The sequence below is a fragment of the Petromyzon marinus genome, unplaced genomic scaffold, assembly GCF_048934315.1.
Source record: "Petromyzon marinus isolate PM22_M1 ecotype Great Lakes invasive population unplaced genomic scaffold, UKy_Petmar_22M1.pri1.0 PM_G_Scaffold_70, whole genome shotgun sequence".
NCBI classification, from domain to species: Eukaryota; Metazoa; Chordata; class Hyperoartia; order Petromyzontiformes; family Petromyzontidae; genus Petromyzon; species Petromyzon marinus.
The window spans coordinates 1052317-1073383 of NW_027423025.1; the positions used below are offsets into that span (position 1 = coordinate 1052317).

The 21067-nt window shown below is 50.6% G+C and overlaps 2 protein-coding genes across 2 annotated transcripts in view; one reads left to right on the forward strand and one right to left on the reverse strand.

Moving 5' to 3' along the window:
* The window catches only part of LOC142920274 (uncharacterized), a 44710-nt gene extending 43483 nt beyond the window's left edge, over window positions 1–1227 (reverse strand). Inside the window, exon 1 of the mRNA XM_076062791.1 lies at window positions 1116–1227. Within this exon, the coding sequence (XP_075918906.1) occupies window positions 1116–1166 (51 nt within the window). The 5' untranslated portion in view covers window positions 1167–1227. The remainder of the gene's footprint in view (window positions 1–1115) is intronic.
* Window positions 1228–7741: 6514 nt separating this feature from the next.
* LOC142920275 (mutS protein homolog 4-like) lies at window positions 7742–20393 on the forward strand. The gene is made up of 10 exons (XM_076062792.1): window positions 7742–8935; window positions 9444–9601; window positions 10957–11208; window positions 12412–12608; window positions 14777–14884; window positions 15944–16059; window positions 16597–16770; window positions 18187–18356; window positions 19492–19559; window positions 20283–20393. The coding sequence occupies exons 1-10, from the start codon at window positions 8931–8933 to the stop codon at window positions 20391–20393; spliced, it is 1359 nt and encodes a 452-aa protein (XP_075918907.1). The 5' UTR covers window positions 7742–8930.
* Window positions 20394–21067: the final 674 nt, after the last annotated feature.

The following is a 21067-nucleotide window of genomic DNA, read 5'->3' on the forward strand; positions in this document are numbered from 1 at the left end:
CAGTACACTCACCATACTTAATAACCAGGCTACAGTCTACATTATAGACTGTTAGTACACTCACCATACTTAATAACCATTACCACAGTCTACATTATAGACTGTCAGTACACTCACCATACTTAATAACCATTACTACAGTCTACATTATAGACTGTCAGTACACTCACCATACTTAATAACCAGGCTACAGTCTACATTATAGACTGTCAGTACACTCTGGTTAATAACCATTACTACAGTCTACATTCGTGTAGGAACAACCACAAAGCACACAGATGTAGTTTTATATCACTCCCATTGTTTCCCTCCACGATGTCTCCTTTAAGCAATAAATTACTCGCGGGGTGTAAAGAAAACAGTCATCTCGACGAATACTGGCACATCTTATGCCCCTCACGAGGTAAACTATTCACAAATTAAATCGTTTGTATTTTGTCAATGACCATAGCCTCAGCACTGCCCCATAGACTCAGCACTGTCCCATAGACTCAACACTGTGCCATAGACTCAGCACTGCCCATAGACTCAACACTGCCCCATAGACTCAACACTGCCCATAGACTCAACACTGCACCATAAACTCAGCACTGCACCATAGACTCAACACTGCCCATAGACTCAACACTGCACCATAAACTCAGCACTGCCCCATAGACTCAGCACTGCCCATAGACTCAGCACTGTCCCATAGACTCAGCACTGCCCCATAGACTCAGCACTGCCCCATATACTCAGCACTGCCCCATAGACTCAGCACTGCCCCATAGACTCAGCACTGCCCCATAGACTCAGCACTGCACCATAGACTCAACACTGCCCCATAGACTCAGCACTGCCCATAGACTCAACACTGCCCCATAGACTCAACACTGCACCATAGACTCAGCACTGCCCCATAGACTCAGCACTGCCCATAGACTCAACACTGCCCCATAGACTCAACACTGCACCATAGACTCAACACTGCCCCATAGACTCAGCACTGCCCATAGACTCAACACTGCCCCATAGATTCAGCACCGCCCCATAGACCCAACACTGCCCATAAATTCAACAGTGCATATTTAAACTATCTGCGAATCACGGGCTGGACATTTGAGGCCACTTTTTACCTCATGTTTTCCCTCACGAGAGGCGATCTCGCACCCCTGGGGGGTCGTCATCGTCGTTAATTTCTGCTCCGAAAAAAATCAAATCCGCACCTCACGACTCTCAAAATGGCGCCTGGCCGAGGAGGAGCCTCAAAAATTTTGCGGGAAAAAAAAATCCCGCGTCACGTGGCTAGGGAGGAACCAAATCTGATTGGCTCCAAGTCGCCGCTTGGACCAATCAGAGAGCTCCAAGCGCCTCGCCTCACAGCAGCTCCGCTCCTGCACTGACAGATCACTGCAGAAGGTCTCTCGTCTGTAGTTGAATAGTGTAATAGTGTGTATCTGTGTGTCTGTGTGTATGTGTATTTATCTCTGTGTGTGTATGTGTATCTGTGTGTATGTGTGTGTATCTGTGTGTATGTGAGTATGTATCTGTGTATGTCTCTGTGTGTCTCCGTGTGTGTCCGTGTGTGTACGTGTGTGTGTCTCTGTGTGTGGTGTGTGTCTCTGTGTGTGTACGTGTGTGTCTCTGTGTGTGTGTCTCTGTGTGTGGTGTGTGTCTCTGTGTGTGATGTGTGTGTGTGTCTCCGTGTGTGTCTCTGTGTGTGTCTCTGTGTGTGTCTCTGTGTGTGGTGTGTGTCTCTGTGTGTGTGTCTCTGTGTGTGTCTCTGTGTGTGATGTGTGTGTCTCCGTGTGTGATGTGTGTGTCTCTGTGTGTGTGTCTCTGGGTGTGTCTCTGTGTGTAATGTGTGTGTGTCTCTGTGTGTGATGTGTGTGTCTCTGTGTGTGTGTCTGTGTGTGTGTATGTGGGGAGCGGTAGTGTAGTGATTAGCGCTACGCCGCGCTACGATTCTCTGAACCGGTCCTGGGCCTCCCCTAGGTCGACTCAGCCTCAAATGAGTACCTGGTGTGGTGGTGTGTAGTAAACATCACCACTGGGGGAGACAAAGGCGGTCGGGCGTGGTACTGGCCACCCACCCCCTTGTGTACCACAGTGCCGGCCCTTATAGGTGCTGCTACTCTCTTACAGCACTTGCCCCTACAGATTGTTAAGGCTGTACGGGGGATCTTTGTGTGTGATGTCTGTGTGTGTCTTGTGTGTGTGTGATGTCTGTGTGTGTGTGATGTCTGTGTGTGTGTGATGTGTGTGTGATGTCTGTGTGTGTGATGTCTGTGTGTGTGTGATGTCTGTGTGTGTGTGTGATGTCTGTGTGTGATGTCTGTGTGTGTGTCGTGTGTGTGTGATGTCTTTGTATGTGTGATGTCTGTGTGTGTCTTGTGTGTGTGTTGTGTGTGTGATGTCTGTGTGTGTCTTGTGTGTGTGTGATGGCTGTGTGTGTGATGTCTGTGTGTGTCTTATGTGTGTCTGTGTGTGTGTGATGTGTGTGTGATGTCTGTGTGTGTCTTGTGTGTGTGTGTGATGGCTGTGTGTGTGTGATGTCTGTGTGTGTCTTGTGTGTGTGTGATGGCTGTGTGTATGTGATGTCTGTGTGTGTCTTGTGTGTGTCTGTGTGTGTGTGATGTCTGTGTGTATGATGTGTGTGTGATGTCTGTGTGTGTCTTGTGTGATGTCTGTGTGTGTGTCTGTGTGTCTTGTGTGTGTGATGTCTGTGTGTGTGATGTCTGTGTGTGTGTCTTGTGTGTTTGTGATGTCTGTGTGTGTCTTGTGTGTGTGATGGCTGTGTGCGTGTGATGTCTGTGTGTGTCTTGTGTGTGTGATGTGTGTGTGATGTCTGTGTGAGTCTTTTGTGTGTGTGTGTGATGTCTGTGTGTGTGTCGTGTGTGTGTGATGTCTGTGTGTGTGTGTGATGTCTGTGTGTGATGTCTGTGTGTGTCGTGTGTGTGTCTTGTGTGTGTGTGTGTGATGGCTGTGTGTGCGTGATGTCTGTGTGTGTCTTGTGTGTGTGTGTGATGGCTGTGTGTGTGTGATGTCTGTGTGTGTCTTATGTGTGTCTTGTGTGTGTGTGTGTGATGGCTGTGTGTGTGTGATGTCTGTGTGTGTCTTGTGTGTGTGTGATGGCTGTGTGTATGTGATGTCTGTGTGTGTCTTGTGTGTGTCTGTGTGTGTGTGATGTCTGTGTGTATGATGTGTGTGTGATGTCTGTGTGTGTCTTGTGTGATGTCTGTGTGTGTGTCTGTGTGTCTTGTGTGTGTGATGTCTGTGTGTGTGTCTTGTGTGTTTGTGATGTCTGTGTGTGTCTTGTGTGTGTGATGGCTGTGTGCGTGTGATGTCTGTGTGTGTCTTGTGTGTGTGATGTGTGTGTGATGTCTGTGTGAGTCTTTTGTGTGTGTGTGTGTGATGGCTGTGTGTGTATTGTGTGTGTGTGTGATGGCTGTGTGTGTGTGATGTCTGTGTGTGTCTTGTGTGTGTCTGTGTGTGTGATGTCTGTGTGTGTCTTGTGTGTGTGTGTGATGGCTGTGTGTGTGTGATGTCTGTGTGTGTCTTGTGTGTGTGTGATGGCTGTGTGTATGTGATGTCTGTGTGTGTCTTGTGTGTGTCTGTGTGTGTGTGATGTCTGTGTGTATGATGTGTGTGTGATGTCTGTGTGTGTCTTGTGTGATGTCTGTGTGTGTGTCTGTGTGTCTTGTGTGTGTGATGTCTGTGTGTGTGATGTCTGTGTGTGTGTCTTGTGTGTTTGTGATGTCTGTGTGTGTCTTGTGTGTGTGATGGCTGTGTGCGTGTGATGTCTGTGTGTGTCTTGTGTGTGTGATGTGTGTGTGATGTCTGTGTGAGTCTTTTGTGTGTGTGTGTGATGTCTGTGTGTGTGTCGTGTGTGTGTGATGTCTGTGTGTGTGTGTGATGTCTGTGTGTGATGTCTGTGTGTGTCGTGTGTGTGTCTTGTGTGTGTGTGTGTGATGGCTGTGTGTGCGTGATGTCTGTGTGTGTCTTGTGTGTGTGTGTGATGGCTGTGTGTGTGTGATGTCTGTGTGTGTCTTATGTGTGTCTTGTGTGTGTGTGTGTGATGGCTGTGTGTGTGTGATGTCTGTGTGTGTCTTGTGTGTGTGTGATGGCTGTGTGTATGTGATGTCTGTGTGTGTCTTGTGTGTGTCTGTGTGTGTGTGATGTCTGTGTGTATGATGTGTGTGTGATGTCTGTGTGTGTCTTGTGTGATGTCTGTGTGTGTGTCTGTGTGTCTTGTGTGTGTGATGTCTGTGTGTGTGTCTTGTGTGTTTGTGATGTCTGTGTGTGTCTTGTGTGTGTGATGGCTGTGTGCGTGTGATGTCTGTGTGTGTCTTGTGTGTGTGATGTGTGTGTGATGTCTGTGTGAGTCTTTTGTGTGTGTGTGTGTGATGGCTGTGTGTGTATTGTGTGTGTGTGTGATGGCTGTGTGTGTGTGATGTCTGTGTGTGTCTTGTGTGTGTCTGTGTGTGTGATGTCTGTGTGTGTCTTGTGTGATGTGTGTGTGATGTCTGTGTGTGTGTGATGTCTGTGTGTGTGTCGTGTGTGTGTGATGTCTGTGTGTGTGTGTGTGATGTCTGTGTGTGATGTCTGTGTGTGTCGTGTGTGTGTGATGTCTTTGTGTGTGTGATGTCTGTGTGTGTCTTGTGTGTGTGTTGTGTGTGTGATGTCTGTGTGTGTCTTGTGTGTGTGTGTGATGGCTGTGTGTGTGTGATGTCTGTGTGTGTCTTATGTGTGTCTGTGTGTGTGTGATGTGTGTGTGATGTCTGTGTGTGTCTTGTGCGTGTGTGTGTGTGATGGCTGTGTGTGTGTGATGTCTGTGTGTGTCTTGTGTGTGTCTGTGTGTGTGTGATGTGTGTGTGATGTCTGTGTGTGTCTTGTGTGTGTGTGATGGCTGTGTGTATGTGATGTCTGTGTGTGTCTTGTGTGTGTCTGTGTGTGTGTGATGTCTGTGTGTATGATGTGTGTGTGATGTCTGTGTGTGTCTTGTGTGATGTCTGTGTGTGTGATGTCTGTGTGTGTGATGTCTGTGTGTGTGATGTCTGTGTGTGTCTTGTGTGTTTGTGATGTCTGTGTGTGTCTTGTGTGTGTGTGATGGCTGTGTGCGTGTGATGTCTGTGTGTGTCTTGTGTGTGTGATGTGTGTGTGATGTCTGTGTGAGTCTTTTGTGATGTGTGTGTGATGTCTGTGTGTGTCTTGTGTGTGTGTGTGATGGCTGTGTGTGTGTGATGTCTGTGTGTGTCTTGTGTGTGTCTGTGTGTGTGTGATGTGTGTGTGTGTGATGGCTGTGTGTGTCTTGTGTGTGTGTGATGGCTGTGTGTATGTGATGTCTGTGTGTGTCTTGTGTGTGTGTGTGTGTGATGGCTGTGTGTGTATTGTGTGTGTGTGTGATGGCTGTGTGTGTGTGATGTCTGTGTGTGTCTTGTGTGTGTGATGGCTGTGTGCGTGTGATGTCTGTGTGTGTCTTGTGTGTGTGATGTGTGTGTGATGTCTGTGTGAGTCTTTTGTGTGTGTGTGTGTGATGGCTGTGTGTGTATTGTGTGTGTGTGTGATGGCTGTGTGTGTGTGATGTCTGTGTGTGTCTTGTGTGTGTCTGTGTGTGTGATGTCTGTGTGTGTCTTGTGTGATGTGTGTGTGATGTCTGTGTGTGTGTGATGTCTGTGTGTGTGTCGTGTGTGTGTGATGTCTGTGTGTGTGTGTGTGATGTCTGTGTGTGATGTCTGTGTGTGTCGTGTGTGTGTGATGTCTTTGTGTGTGTGATGTCTGTGTGTGTCTTGTGTGTGTGTTGTGTGTGTGATGTCTGTGTGTGTCTTGTGTGTGTGTGTGATGGCTGTGTGTGTGTGATGTCTGTGTGTGTCTTGTCTGTGTGTGTGTGATGTGTGTGTGATGTCTGTGTGTGTCTTGTGTGTGTGTGTGTGATGGCTGTGTGTGTGTGATGTCTGTGTGTGTCTTGTGTGTGTGTGATGGCTGTGTGTATGTGATGTCTGTGTGTGTCTTGTGTGTGTCTGTGTGTGTGTGATGTCTGTGTGTATGATGTGTGTGTGATGTCTGTGTGTGTCTTGTGTGATGTCTGTGTGTGTGTCTGTGTGTCTTGTGTGTGTGATGTCTGTGTGTGTGATGTCTGTGTGTGTGTCTTGTGTGTTTGTGATGTCTGTGTGTGTCTTGTGTGTGTGATGGCTGTGTGCGTGTGATGTCTGTGTGTGTCTTGTGTGTGTGATGTGTGTGTGATGTCTGTGTGAGTCTTTTGTGTGTGTGTGTGATGTCTGTGTGTGTATTGTGTGTGTGTGTGATGGCTGTGTGTGTTATGTCTGTGTGTGTCTTGTGTGTGTCTGTGTGTGTGATGTCTGTGTGTGTCTTGTGTGATGTGTGTGTGATGTCTGTGTGTGTGTGATGTCTGTGTGTGTGTCGTGTGTGTGTGATGTCTGTGTGTGTGTGTGATGTCTGTGTGTGATGTCTGTGTGTGTCGTGTGTGTGTCTTGTGTGTGTGTGTGTGATGGCTGTGTGTGTGTGATGTCTGTGTGTGTCTTATGTGTGTCTTGTGTGTGTGTGTGTGATGGCTGTGTGTGTGTGATGTCTGTGTGTGTCTTGTGTGTGTGTGATGGCTGTGTGTATGTGATGTCTGTGTGTGTCTTGTGTGTGTCTGTGTGTGTGTGATGTCTGTGTGTATGATGTGTGTGTGATGTCTGTGTGTGTCTTGTGTGATGTCTGTGTGTGTGTCTGTGTGTCTTGTGTGTGTGATGTCTGTGTGTGTGATGTCTGTGTGTGTGTCTTGTGTGTTTGTGATGTCTGTGTGTGTCTTGTGTGTGTGATGGCTGTGTGCGTGTGATGTCTGTGTGTGTCTTGTGTGTGTGATGTGTGTGTGATGTCTGTGTGAGTCTTTTGTGTGTGTGTGTGATGTCTGTGTGTGTATTGTGTGTGTGTGTGATGGCTGTGTGTGTTATGTCTGTGTGTGTCTTGTGTGTGTCTGTGTGTGTGATGTCTGTGTGTGTCTTGTGTGATGTGTGTGTGATGTCTGTGTGTGTGTGATGTCTGTGTGTGTGTCGTGTGTGTGTGATGTCTGTGTGTGTGTGTGATGTCTGTGTGTGATGTCTGTGTGTGTCGTGTGTGTGTCTTGTGTGTGTGTGTGTGATGGCTGTGTGTGCGTGATGTCTGTGTGTGTCTTGTGTGTGTGTGTGATGGCTGTGTGTGTGTGATGTCTGTGTGTGTCTTATGTGTGTCTTGTGTGTGTGTGTGTGATGGCTGTGTGTGTGTGATGTCTGTGTGTGTCTTGTGTGTGTGTGATGGCTGTGTGTATGTGATGTCTGTGTGTGTCTTGTGTGTGTCTGTGTGTGTGTGATGTCTGTGTGTATGATGTGTGTGTGATGTCTGTGTGTGTCTTGTGTGATGTCTGTGTGTGTGTCTGTGTGTCTTGTGTGTGTGATGTCTGTGTGTGTGTCTTGTGTGTTTGTGATGTCTGTGTGTGTCTTGTGTGTGTGATGGCTGTGTGCGTGTGATGTCTGTGTGTGTCTTGTGTGTGTGATGTGTGTGTGATGTCTGTGTGAGTCTTTTGTGTGTGTGTGTGTGATGGCTGTGTGTGTATTGTGTGTGTGTGTGATGGCTGTGTGTGTGTGATGTCTGTGTGTGTCTTGTGTGTGTCTGTGTGTGTGATGTCTGTGTGTGTCTTGTGTGATGTGTGTGTGATGTCTGTGTGTGTGTGATGTCTGTGTGTGTGTCGTGTGTGTGTGATGTCTGTGTGTGTGTGTGTGTGATGTCTGTGTGTGATGTCTGTGTGTGTCGTGTGTGTGTGATGTCTTTGTGTGTGTGATGTCTGTGTGTGTCTTGTGTGTGTGTTGTGTGTGTGATGTCTGTGTGTGTCTTGTGTGTGTGTGTGATGGCTGTGTGTGTGTGATGTCTGTGTGTGTCTTATGTGTGTCTGTGTGTGTGTGATGTGTGTGTGATGTCTGTGTGTGTCTTGTGCGTGTGTGTGTGTGATGGCTGTGTGTGTGTGATGTCTGTGTGTGTCTTGTGTGTGTCTGTGTGTGTGTGATGTGTGTGTGATGTCTGTGTGTGTCTTGTGTGTGTGTGATGGCTGTGTGTATGTGATGTCTGTGTGTGTCTTGTGTGTGTCTGTGTGTGTGTGATGTCTGTGTGTATGATGTGTGTGTGATGTCTGTGTGTGTCTTGTGTGATGTCTGTGTGTGTGATGTCTGTGTGTGTGATGTCTGTGTGTGTGATGTCTGTGTGTGTCTTGTGTGTTTGTGATGTCTGTGTGTGTCTTGTGTGTGTGTGTGTGATGGCTGTGTGCGTGTGATGTCTGTGTGTGTCTTGTGTGTGTGATGTGTGTGTGATGTCTGTGTGAGTCTTTTGTGATGTGTGTGTGATGTCTGTGTGTGTCTTGTGTGTGTGTGTGATGGCTGTGTGTGTGTGATGTCTGTGTGTGTCTTGTGTGTGTCTGTGTGTGTGTGATGTGTGTGTGTGTGATGGCTGTGTGTGTCTTGTGTGTGTGTGATGGCTGTGTGTATGTGATGTCTGTGTGTGTCTTGTGTGTGTCTGTGTGTGTGTGATGTCTGTGTGTATGATGTGTGTGTGATGTGTGTGTGTCTTGTGTGATGTCTGTGTGTGTGTGTGTCTTGTGTGTGTGATGTCTGTGTGTGTGATGTCTGTGTGTGTGTCTTGTGTGTGTGTGTCTTGTGTGTTTGTGATGTCTGTGTGTGTCTTGTGTGTGTGTGTGATGGCTGTGTGCGTGTGATGTCTGTGTGTGTCTTGTGTGTGTCTGTGTGTGTGTGATGTCTGTGTGTGTCTTGTGTGATGTGTGTGTGTGTGATGTCTGTGTGTGTGTCTTGTGTGTGTGATGTCTGTGTGTGTCTTGTGTGTGTGTGTGATGTCTGTGTGTGTCTTGTGTGTGTGTGTGATGTCTGTGTGTGTGTCTGACAGGTGATCCGCTCTTTTGAAATCGGATGAGGTAATCTCGCAGATCCTCATCATTTGAGCAGCGTTAAGCCCCTCGCACAGATTTGAATATTCCCCAAGCTTCCTAATCACTGCCAGGCTCAGACGTTAACATCTCCTAGCCACCGTGATGATGATGGTGGTGGTGGAACCCACGACCTCCTGCTGTATACCAGGCGAGGTAGTTAACATCACCTAGCCACCGTGATGATGATGATGGTGGTGGTGGAACCCACGACCTGCTGTATACCAGGTGAGGTAGTCAACATCTCCTAGCCACCGTGATGATGATGTTGGTGGTGGAACCCACGACCTCCTGCTGTATACCAGGCGAGGTAGTCAACATCTCCTAGCCACCGTGATGATGATGATGGTGGAACCCACAACCTCCTGCTGTATACCAGGCGAGGTAGTCAACATCTCCTAGCCACCGTGATGATGATGGTGGTGACACACACGACGTCTTGCTGTATACCAGGTGAGGTAGTCAACATCTCGCTCACCCCCAGGCTTGGTTGCAGGATGTCCACGAAGGGTCCCAAGTACTCGTTTGGCCTACTGCTGGATTCTCCTCCCCGGCGCACAAAGACCAGAGCCAAGCTACACAGCACCACCACCTCCTCCGCCTCCTCGTCTTTGCTCAGCTCCACGCCCGCGGCACGCCACTCCAGGATGCAAGGTCGGAGAGAGTGCAGGAGGGCAATCAGCGGCGGAGCCAGGGGGCGGGGGGGGTGACAGGGTTAGACAATTGTCACCCCTGAAAAAAAATCGAAAAATCTGAAACATTGTGCGTGTAAGTGCACGACACTTGGTCTGGCGGACTTCGTGTAACTGCACCGTCAGAGCGTGTCGCCAAACCGATGGCGTCTGGTTCAACAAGCCTGACTCTCTAATCATCTTCTTTGGTTCTTTCGGTAAAGTCACCACCACGTAGAATGAGAATAAAATAATAAAATAAAACAATAAAATTCTCACGACATTTCGGCCGCAACGCAGGTGGCCTTCTTCAGGCCACCTGTCGTCCAAACAGGTCTGTCCCTTTAAACCTGAAGAAAGCCACTTGTGTTGTGGCCGAAACTTCGTGAGAATTTTATTGTTTTATTATTTTATTCTCATTCTACGTGGTGACTTTACCGCAAGAACCAAAGAAGATGAATCCTTGCAGTCACGAAAGCTTTAAATCGAAATCTCTAATCATTTTTGAAGTTAACATTTGTTGAATGTCACCCCGGGCTGAAAATCCTGGCTCCGCCCCTGAGGGGGATGACGCCTCTCCGCGGATTATTTTGATGTTGACGGATTACCGTACTTTGGATCCTCTTGCTCCTTATCCTTTGGTTCTTTCGGTGAGGTCACGTGGACTGCTCCTACGTCAGCTCCTACGTCGGCGGTCCACCTTCTGTGTTCGTTTCACACCTGGTGACGGTTGCTTGTGTCGCGATCCAAACGTCGTGATCCATTAAAATGTTTTCGTACCTACGTGAGTTTTTGCCGAAATAACTCAACAACACGAATTCCTGCGGTCACGGCAGTTTTAAGGAACAGATTGCATCTCGCTGCTCTCCGCTCCCTGCGGAGCGTTAAGGCCCCAACAAGCCCACGGCTTTCCATTCCGGGCACCGTTCTGTGATATTGCGTCGAGCGAATGTGTGGCCCTACGCAGCCTCTCCACCCCCCCCCCCCCTTTCAAAAATCAGCTCGCACCCTCCGCTAGGGTCTTGTCAAAGGGGAGCACCGTTAATCCTGCCGAACAGGATTTTTGCAGAAGACCTCGCTGGGGTTGGTGGGTGGGAGACGAGAGGGAGGCGTCGTTCCTCGCCAGCTGTCGAAGTATGCAAGCTCTCTCGCTTCTGTTTTTGGTGAAGCCTCTCTCTTGAACGATGTCGGTCTTCTGGTGCCCGCGTCCACTGGGGACGCCATCGCACTCCCCACGTGCCACGTTAGAACAGGGCCGAGAGCGTGAGAAGCCTCAAAGAAAACGGATCGCTTTAATTAAGTCTCCGTCCGCCGCCCCCCCGTTTCTCTTGTTCCCAGAGTCGGGTTGGGCCGACCGGAGCGGCAACGCCGACACCGCCACAACCACCAGCGGCGGCGGCAGGGCCCGCGGCGGCGGTGGTGGCGGTGGCGGCTGCGGTGATGCTCCCACCGTGGTGATGCCAGGCTTCTCCTCCTGGGCCCCGCGGGTGCCCCTCCCCGCTTCCCGGTTCCGTGCAGCGCCGGGCAGCTCGCGGCGGCAACGCCAGAGGCATGCGCCCGGCAGCAGCAGCAGGGCCACCACGTCCACCGGTAGACTCACACAGAGTCCCGTAGACTCACACAGAGACCCGTAGACTCACACAGAAACCCATAGACTCACACAGAGACCCACAGACTCACACAGAAACCCATAGACTCACCACCCTTCATAGACTCACACAGAGACCCGTAGACTCGCACAGAGACCCATAGACTCACACAGAGACACATAGACTCACACAGAGACCCGTAAACTCACACAGAGACCCATAGACTCACACAGAGACCCATAGACTCACCACCCTTCATAGACTCACACAGAGACCCGTAGACTCGCACAGAGACCCATAGACTCACACAGAGACCCATAGACTCACACAGAAACCCATAGACTCACACAGAGACCTGTAGACTCACACAGAGACCCATAGACTCACACAGAAACCCATAGACTCACACAGAGACCCACAGACTCACACAGAAACCCATAGACTCACCACCCTTCATAGACTCACACAGAGACCCGTAGACTCGCACAGAGACCCATAGACTCACACAGAGACACATAGACTCACACAGAGACCCGTAAACTCACACAGAGACCCATATACTCACACAGAGACCCATAGACTCACCACCCTTCATAGACTCACACAGAGACCCGTAGACTCGCACAGAGACCCATAGACTCACACAGAGACACATAGACTCACACAGAGACCCGTAAACTCACACAGAGACCCATAGACTCACACAGAGACCCATAGACTCACCACCCTTCATAGACTCACACAGAGACCCGTAGACTCACACAGAGACCCATAGACTCACACAGAGACCCGTAGACTCACACAGAGACCCATAGACTCACACAGAGACCCGTAGACTCACACAGAGACCCATAGACTCACACAGAGACCCGTAGAATCACACAGAGACCCATAGACTCACACAGAGACCCATAGACTGACACAAAAACCCATAGACTCAGACAGAGACCCGTAGACTCACACACAGAGACCCATAGACTCACACAGAGACCCGTAGACTCACACACAGAGCCCCGTAGACTCACACAGAGACCCGTAGACTCACACAGAGACCCATAGACTCACACAGAGACCCGTAGACTCACACACAGAGCCCCGTAGACTCACACAGAGACCCGTAGACTCACACAGAGACCCGTAGACTCACCACCGTTCATCGACTCACGACAGGAGGCAGCACCCCGTCTCTCTTGTGGCCCCGCAGCGACCTCGTTCTCCACGACTGACGACGCCGACGCCGGCGACGACGACGAGGAGGAGGAGGTGGAGGCGAGGTCGGTGGTGGTGGCGTTGGCAGAGGGCCGAGGTATCGCTCGGGGCGAGGTCGGCCTGGCCAGCATCGACCTGCGCTGCCCCGAGCTGGTCCTGTGTCAGTTCCCCGACAGCCAGCCCTACGTCAAGGTCAGCCTCCTTCTCTCTCCGTGCATGAACATAAAGGGCCCCCCCCCCCCGTGCAGTGCGTGTTATGAAGCGGGCCCTGAATTAAAAACTAAAACACGCACATTCTTCACCTGTGCGGTATAGCGATTGTCATTTTTGTCACTTGCCGTACGGCCGGATAATGCGACGCATTTCTAACCTAAGTTTGCTTGTGGCTGTGGTTGTTTTGATTTAAAGCTTTCGTGACTGCAGTAATTAATATTCCTAGCTCTTTCGGTAAAGTCGCGTTGAAGGGAAACAATAAAATAATAAAATATATATAAAACAATAAAAATTCTCACGACGTTTCGACCATAACACAAACAGTCGTCATCAGGTGTGTCGGTTTGCATTTATGTATTTATTTTTAAAGGGTGCATTTATTTATTTATAAAACGTTAGCACCACGGGCAGCGATTTGACAGTTTATTTAGAAGGACGAGTCCATCTATGTTCTGAAAAGAGGAGGGGGGAGACGAAAAATTAATGTATGCTGTCTAAATGCCACCGTAAGCGTGAACAATCAATTAAGACCTGAAATGGTTTATCAAATCCTTCCAATGATTGCTAAGCCAGAATCCATCTTCTCGGTTTAAATTGTCTCTGTGCTTATTATTTTATTATTTCCCTTTAACGTGACTTTACCGAAAGAGCTAAGAATATGAACCACTGCAGTCACGGAAGCTTTAAGTCAAAATTTGATGCTTTTCTTGCTCGTGTTTTTGTTGGTTTGTTGCGGTTGCACTCCGATTCAAGAGCCGGATGGCTCACAGGACTATACCCAAAATAAACTGAAAACTGAAACTGAACCTTCAACACACTCGGCCGTTCGTAAAAGCTGAAGGGCGGTTTCGTACTCTGGTAAGAGAGCGGAATCACCGAACCGGAATTGATCGCTTGAAAGCGTTTAGCGCGGGGCCCTTGAAAGTGCGGGGCCCCGTAGCCACGTAAGTAGCTACGTGCCAATGTGTGCGTGTCGTTATTCTGACGGTATGCAGTATATATACATTGACAGGTTAGGTTAGTCTTAAACTATTAAACACTAGTTTTTTTTATTTTATCTTACCTCATGCACCTAGCTTGGCACAGCAGTCAACCCACTGCACCTGTGTCTGTCCCGTGACCTCCTCCTGGTGCACCTAGCCTGGCACAGCAGTCAACCCACTGCACCTGGGTCTGTCCCGTTACCTCCTCCTGGTGCACCTAGCCTGGCACAGCAGTCAACCCACTGCACCTGGGTCTGTCCCGTGACCTCCTCCTGGTGCACCTAGCCTGGCACAGGAGTCAACGCACTGCACCTGGGTCTGTCCCGTGAGCTCCTCCTGGTGCACCTAGCCTGGCACAGCAGTCAACCCACTGCACCTGGGTCTGTCCCGTGACCTCCTCCTGGTGCACCTAGCCTGGCACAGCAGTCAACCCACTGCACCTGGGTCTGTCCCGTGACCTCCTCCTGGTGCACCTAGCCTGGCACAGCAGTCAACCCACTGCACCTGGGTCTGTCCCGTGACCTCCTCCTGGTGCACCTAGCCTGGCACAGGAGTCAACGCACTGCACCTGGGTCTGTCCCGTGAGCTCCTCCTGGTGCACCTAGCCTGGCACAGCAGTCAATCCACTGCACCTGGGTCTGTCCCGTGACCTCCTGCTGGTGCACCTAGCCTGGCACAGGAGTCAACGCACTGCACCTGGATCTGTCCCGTGACCTCCTCCTGGTGCACCTAGCCTGGCACAGGAGTCAACGCACTGCACCTGGGTCTGTCCCGTGACCTCCTCCTGGTGCACCTAGCCTGGCACAGCAGTCAACCCACTGCACCTGGGTCTGTCCCGTGACCTCCTCCTGGTGCACCTAGCCTGGCACAGCAGTCAACCCACTGCACCTGGGCCTGTCCCGTGACCTCCTCCTGGTGCACCTAGCCTGGCACAGCAGTCAACCCACTGCACCTGGGCCTGCCCCGTGACCTCCTCCTGGTGCACCTAGCCTGGCACAGCAGTCAACCCACTGCACCTGGGTCTGTCCCGTGACCTCCTCCTGGCGCACCTAGCCTGGCACAGCAGTCAACCCACTGCACCTGGGTCTGTCCCGTGACTTCCTCCTGCTGCACCTCAGCCTGTTGTTCTCGTTGCTGGCGCTGCTGCTGCTGCTGCTTGTTCAGGCGATCACCAAGCTGCAGGTGCTACGCCCACTGGAGGTGGTGATGCCCCACACGGCCTGCAACCCAAACGCCAGCAAAATGTTCACCCTGCTGAGGGACTACTTCCCTGTGAGCACGCACGGACGGCATCGCCACTACTCACCACGCGGAGACTCCTAGACTCATCACACAGAGACTCCTAGACTCATCAGACAGAGAGCCATAGACTCATCACACAGAGACCCATAGACTCATCACACAGAGAGCCATAGACTCATCACACAGAGAGCCATAGACTCATCACACAGAGACCCATAGACTCATCACACAGAGACCCATAGACTCATCACACAGAGACCTATAGACTCAGCACACGGAGACTCCTAGACTCATCACGCAGAGACCCATAGACTCATCACATACAGACCCATAGACTCATCACACAGAGACCCATAGACTCATCACACAGAGAGCCATAGACTCACCACACAGAGACCCATAGACTCACCACACAGAGACCCATAGACTCATCACGCAGAGACCCATAGACTCATCACACAGAGAGCCATAGACTCACCACACAGAGACCCATAGACTCACCACACAGAGACCCATAGACTCATCCTGCAGAGACCCATAGACTCATCACAAAGAGACCTATAGACTCATCACACAGAGACCCATAGACTCATCACACAGAGAGCCATAGACTCATCACACAGAGACTCCTAGACTCACCACACAGAGACCCATAGACTCACCACACAGAGACCCATAGACTCACCACATAGAGTCCCATAGACTCACCACGCAGAGACCCATAGACTCATCACATACAGACCCATAGACTCACCACACAGAGACCCACAGACGCATCACACAGAGACCCATAGACTCACCACGCAGAGACCCATAGACTCATCACATACAGAACTATAGACTCACCACACAGAGACCCACAGACCACACAGAGACCTATAGACTCATCACGCAGAGACCCATAGACTCATCACGCAGAGACCCATAGACTCATCACACAGAGACCCATAGACTCATCACACAGAGACCCACAGACTCACCACACAGAGACCCATAGACTCACCACACAGAGACCGATAGACTCATCACACAGAGACCCACAGACGCACCACAGTGGGTGCTGCCACCTCGTGGTGAGTGCGTGTGCAGGAGGCCCACGTGACCACGGTGCTGAGGAAATACTTCAACGAGGAGCGGGGCATGGACGCCGTGCGAAGGCTCTGCGTGCCCCACATGGCCACCGTGCTCATGGACGTGCAGGGGAAGTGAGTGGGTGTGTGTGGGTGAGTGTGTGGGTGTGTGTGGGTGAGTGGGTGGGTGAGTGAGTGTGTGGGTCTATGGGTGTGTGTGTGGGTGGGTGAGTGGGTGGGTGAGTGGGTGAGTGAGTGTGTGGGTGAGTGTGTGGGTATGTGGGTGAGTGGGTGAGTTTGTGGGTGATTGTGTGGGTGAGTGTGTGGGTGAGTGTGTGGGTGAGTGTGTGGGTCTATGGGTGAGTGTGTGGGTGAGTGGGTGAGGAGCTCACCGGTGAGCTCCTCCGGCAGGTAAGGCTGCGTTGGCTGGGCCATGTAGCCCGCATGCCCAGCCACCGCATGCCCAAACAGCTTTTGTTCGGCCGCATCGAGGGGGCTAAACGGGCACGGTACGGGCTAGAGAAGAGATGGAGTGGTTAGGGTTAGGGTTACCCACTCACTCACCCACCCACCCATCCACTCACCCATCCACTCATCCACCCACTCACCCATCCACTCACCCACCCCCCTCTCACCCTCCCACTCACCCTCGCCCCTGCCCACCACCCCCAGATACTACTGCCTGGCTTCGCTGGCGGCGCTGCTGCAGTATGTGGAGTTCATCCAGGGCGTGGTGCTCGCCCCGGCCTCCGTGCGCGTCTCCTTCTGCGGCAGTGAGCGCACCGCCATGATCGACGGCACCACGGCCGCCAACCTGGAGCTGCTGCGCAACTCCCACGACCCTCGGTAGACGATGCCTCCTCCTCCTCCTCCCTCGCTAGCGGGGATAGCCACTCCCCCTTCTGTGTGTTGGTGTGTGTGTGTTGGTGTGTGTGGTGTGTGTGTGTGGGTGTTGGTGTGGTGTGGGTGTGTGGGTGTGTGGGTGTGTGTGGTGTGTGTGGTTGTGTGTGGAGCCAGGAGATTGAATATCTACCCTCGGGGCTCCTCCAGAAACAACGAAAAACCACTACGGGTGGCCACGTGGAATGTTCGAACGCTCACTGCGGAGGAGAGCCTGCCACTCCTCTGTCGGGAGCTGGACCGGTACCGCCTGGATCTATGTGGCATTTAGGAGGTCCGGTGGACCGGCTCTGGCTCCTGCCACTATGAGGGGTGGACAGTCCTCTACTCGGGGCAGCAAACTGCCAAACAACAGGGAGTGGTTCTTCTTTTGAACAAAAGAATGAAGGGGGCGTGGGAGCGTGGCGGTGAGGTGTGGGAAGCTGTAAGCCCCAGGCTACTTTGGGCTCGCCTTCCCATCAACCCGAGGCGAGGAATGGTGGTCGTGGTTACTTATGCCCCCACCGAAGATGAACATCCGTGGAGGGATGCAGGCAAAGCCGATGAGTCAGATGCCTTCTATGACCTCCTGTCACAGGTGCTGGCTAAAGTGGCCCCTCGGGATAGAGTGGCCCCTCGGATAGGTCATGCAACCCGCATGCCCAGCCACCGCATGCCGAAACAGCTTTTGTTCGGCCGGATTGAGGGGGCTAAATGGGTGCGGCACGGGCTAGAGAAGAGATGGAGTGATGTGGTACAGGAGGACGTGGAGCTGAGTGGACTTGCCGATGACTGGTACCAGCGGTGTCAAGATCGGCCTCTGTGTAGGAGGCTCGTGAAGGACGCTACTGGGCAGTTGGAGGCAGTCGGCCTCCAACAACAACGGAGGGCGGAGGAGCGACGCTCACAACAACGAGCGGAGCGCCGGGTGGCTAAAGCACAGCAGGTTGCCACAGTAGGGGGCACAGGTGGTGCATCAGCCAGTCATCTCAGTCAGTCGACCTGTGGCACCTGGGTCTGCCCCGTGACCTCCTGCCAGCGGGTGTTCGACACTTCACGTGGCCTCAGGGTGCACATAGCCTGGCACAAGCGTCGTGGTGATGTCACCGCCACTTAGTGGCGAATGGCGGTTGTTGTTGTTGTTTTGTGGTTTGTGTTGGTGTGTGTGTGTTAGTGTGTGTGTTGGTGTGTGTTGGTGTGTGTGGGGGTGTGTGTGGGTGCGAGTGTGGTAGTGTGTGTGTGTGTTGGTGTGTGTGCGTGTATGTGTGGGTGCGAGTGTGGTATGAGTGTGTGTGGGTGTGTGTTGGTGTGTGTGTGTGTGTGACCCTCCTCCACCCGTGTGTGTGCATGTGTGTGTGTGTGTGCGTGCGAGCGTGCACCCAGGAGCTCCCACTCGCTATTCGGGGTGCTCAACTACACGAGGACGCGTGGAGGAGCGCGCCGGCTCAGAGCCAACATCCACGAGCCGCTGGTGGACGAAGAGACGCTCAGAGGCCGTCTCGACTGTGTGGATGAGCTGATGCAGGAAGACAACTTCTATAGAGTGCAGGCCGGTGGGTGGGTGGGTTGGTGGGTGGGTGGCTGAGTGGGTGGGTGGGTATGTGGGTGGGCGGGTGAGTGGGTGCGTGAGTGGGTGAGTGAGTGCGTGAGTGGGTGAGTGAGTGGGTGGGTGGTTGAGTGGGTGAGTGAGTGGTTGCGTGGGTGGGTGAGTGGGTATGTGGGTGGGTGAGTGGGTGGGTGGGTGGGTGATGGGGCAGTTGTGGAGCGAGTGGAGAGTTTCCCATACCTGGGCAGTGCGCTCATGACCGGCTCTGGTTTAACAGCAAAGATCGCACTCCGAATCAGTCGAGCGGCAATGTCTTTTCATCGGTTGCGTAACGCTGTGTGGAAGTTACCTGGTCTGTCGCTCCGCACGAAGCTTTGGGTCTTCCCTCCCTTCTCTACGCTTGTGAAACGTGGACCCCCCAAATGGAACATCTTCGCCAGTTAGAAATATTTAGGCTGGCCTGCCTACGATCAATCCTGGGTTTAACCAGGCTGGATTGTGTAAGGAGCTCACAAATCCTCGAAAAATCTGGACAAAGTCCCATCGGTGAGCTCCTCCGGCAGGCAAGACTGCGTTGGCTGGGCCATGTAGCCCGCATGCCCAATCACCACATGCCCAAACAGATTTTGTTCGGCCGGATCGAGGGGGCTAAACGGATGCTGCTTGTGCTAGATAAGAGATGGAGTGATGTGGTACAGGAGGACGTGGAGCTGAGTGGACTTGCCGATGACTGGTACCAGCGGTGTCAAGATCGGCCTCTGTGGAGGAGGCTCGTGAAGGACGCTACTGGGCAGTTGGAGGCAGTCGCCCTCCAACAACAACGGAGGGCGGAGGAGCGACGCTCACAACAATGAGCGGAGCGCCGGGTGGCTAAAGCACAGCAGGTTGGCACAGTAGGGGGCACAGGTGGTGCATCAGCCAGTCATCTCAGTCAGTCGACCCGTGGCACCTGGGTCTGCCCCGTGACCTCCTGCCGGTGGGCGTTCGACACTTCACGTGGCCTCAAGGTGCACATGGCCTGGCACAAGCGTCGTGGTGACGTCACCGCCACTTAGTGGCGAATGGCGGTTGTTGTTGTTGTGTATGTCTGTGTGTGTGTGTCTGTGTGTATATGTGTGATGTCTGTGTGTATGTGTGTGCAGCTATCAGTCAGTTTCTGGATGTAGACCACCTGCTCTCAATGCTGATTCAAATCCCTAAGACAGAGACGGTGAGATGATCACTTTAATCATCATCAGCATCACCTCGCTCAGCACCACACAGTACCCCTTCATCACGTTAAACAGGGGTGGGGAACGTCCAGCCTCTGGCCCTGCCAAGGCAACCGCAGGCGGGACTCGAAATTCAATAAATCTAGGTAGAGCAATCCTGGAAGAGCAGTTGTGAGTAGCAACAACATCATCAATACCGGCTAACATCACCAAACGCCTCGCCAAAGAGAAGCAGTTCCAGGCCATCACATTAGGGGCGAGTTAATTAAACGTTTGACCAGATATAACGGGCTAATTTTTAAGTTGATCAATTTTGTATGGCCCGCGAATGATGTTGTAAATATCCAAATGGCCCTTGGTAGAAAAAAGGTTCCCCACCCGTGATGTAGAGAGAGAGGCTATTTAGTGATCTATTTATTTGTCTATATTTATCTCTACATGTATCTATCTATATTCGGTAAAGTCACGTAGAAGGGAAATAATATAAATATAAAAGAATAACATTTTCTTGCTGTGGTTTTCACACCTTGATGATGATTGCTCGTGTTGCAGTCGAAACTTCGTGATAATTTTATTGTTTTATATTTTTATTATTTTATAGTTTCCCTTTCTACGTGGTGACTTTACCGAAAGAACCAAGAATATTAATCCCTGCAGTCACGAAAGCTTTAAATCAAAATGTATCTATCTATGTATCTGTCTATCCATCTACCCTGTTCCAGTTGAGAACTGCTGAGTCTAAGATCAACTACGCCATCCACCTCAAGCATGTCCTGGAGTTGGTGTCTCCACTGCAGGTTACATCGCCTGCCCAAGATCACTGTCATCACTAATTATTGTTCATCGCTATGATCACTAGTTATCATTAATCACTGTCATCACTAATTATTGTTAATCACTATCATCACTAATTATTGTTAATCACTATCATCACTAATTATTGTTAATCACTATCATCGCTAATTATTGTTGATCACTGTCATCACTAATTATTATTGATCACTGTCATCACTAATTATTGTTGATCACCCATCATCACTAATTATCGCTAATCACTATCATCACTAATTATTGTTAATCACTATCATCACTAATTATTGTTAATCACTATCATCACTAATTATTATTAATCACTATCATCACTAATTATTGTTAATCACTATCATCACAAATTATTATTGATCACTGTCATCACTAATTATTGTTAATCACTATCATCACCAATTATTATTAATCACTATCATCACTAATTATTGTTAATCACTATCATCACTAATTATTGTTAATCACTATCATCACTAATTATTGTTAATCACTATCATTACTAATTATTGTTGATCACTATCATCACTAATTATTATTAATCACTATCATCCCTAATTATTATTGATCACTGTCATCACTAATTATTGTTAATCACTATCATCACTAATTATTATTAATCACTATCATCACTAATCGTTAATCACTGTCATCACAAATTATTATTAATCACTATCATCACTAA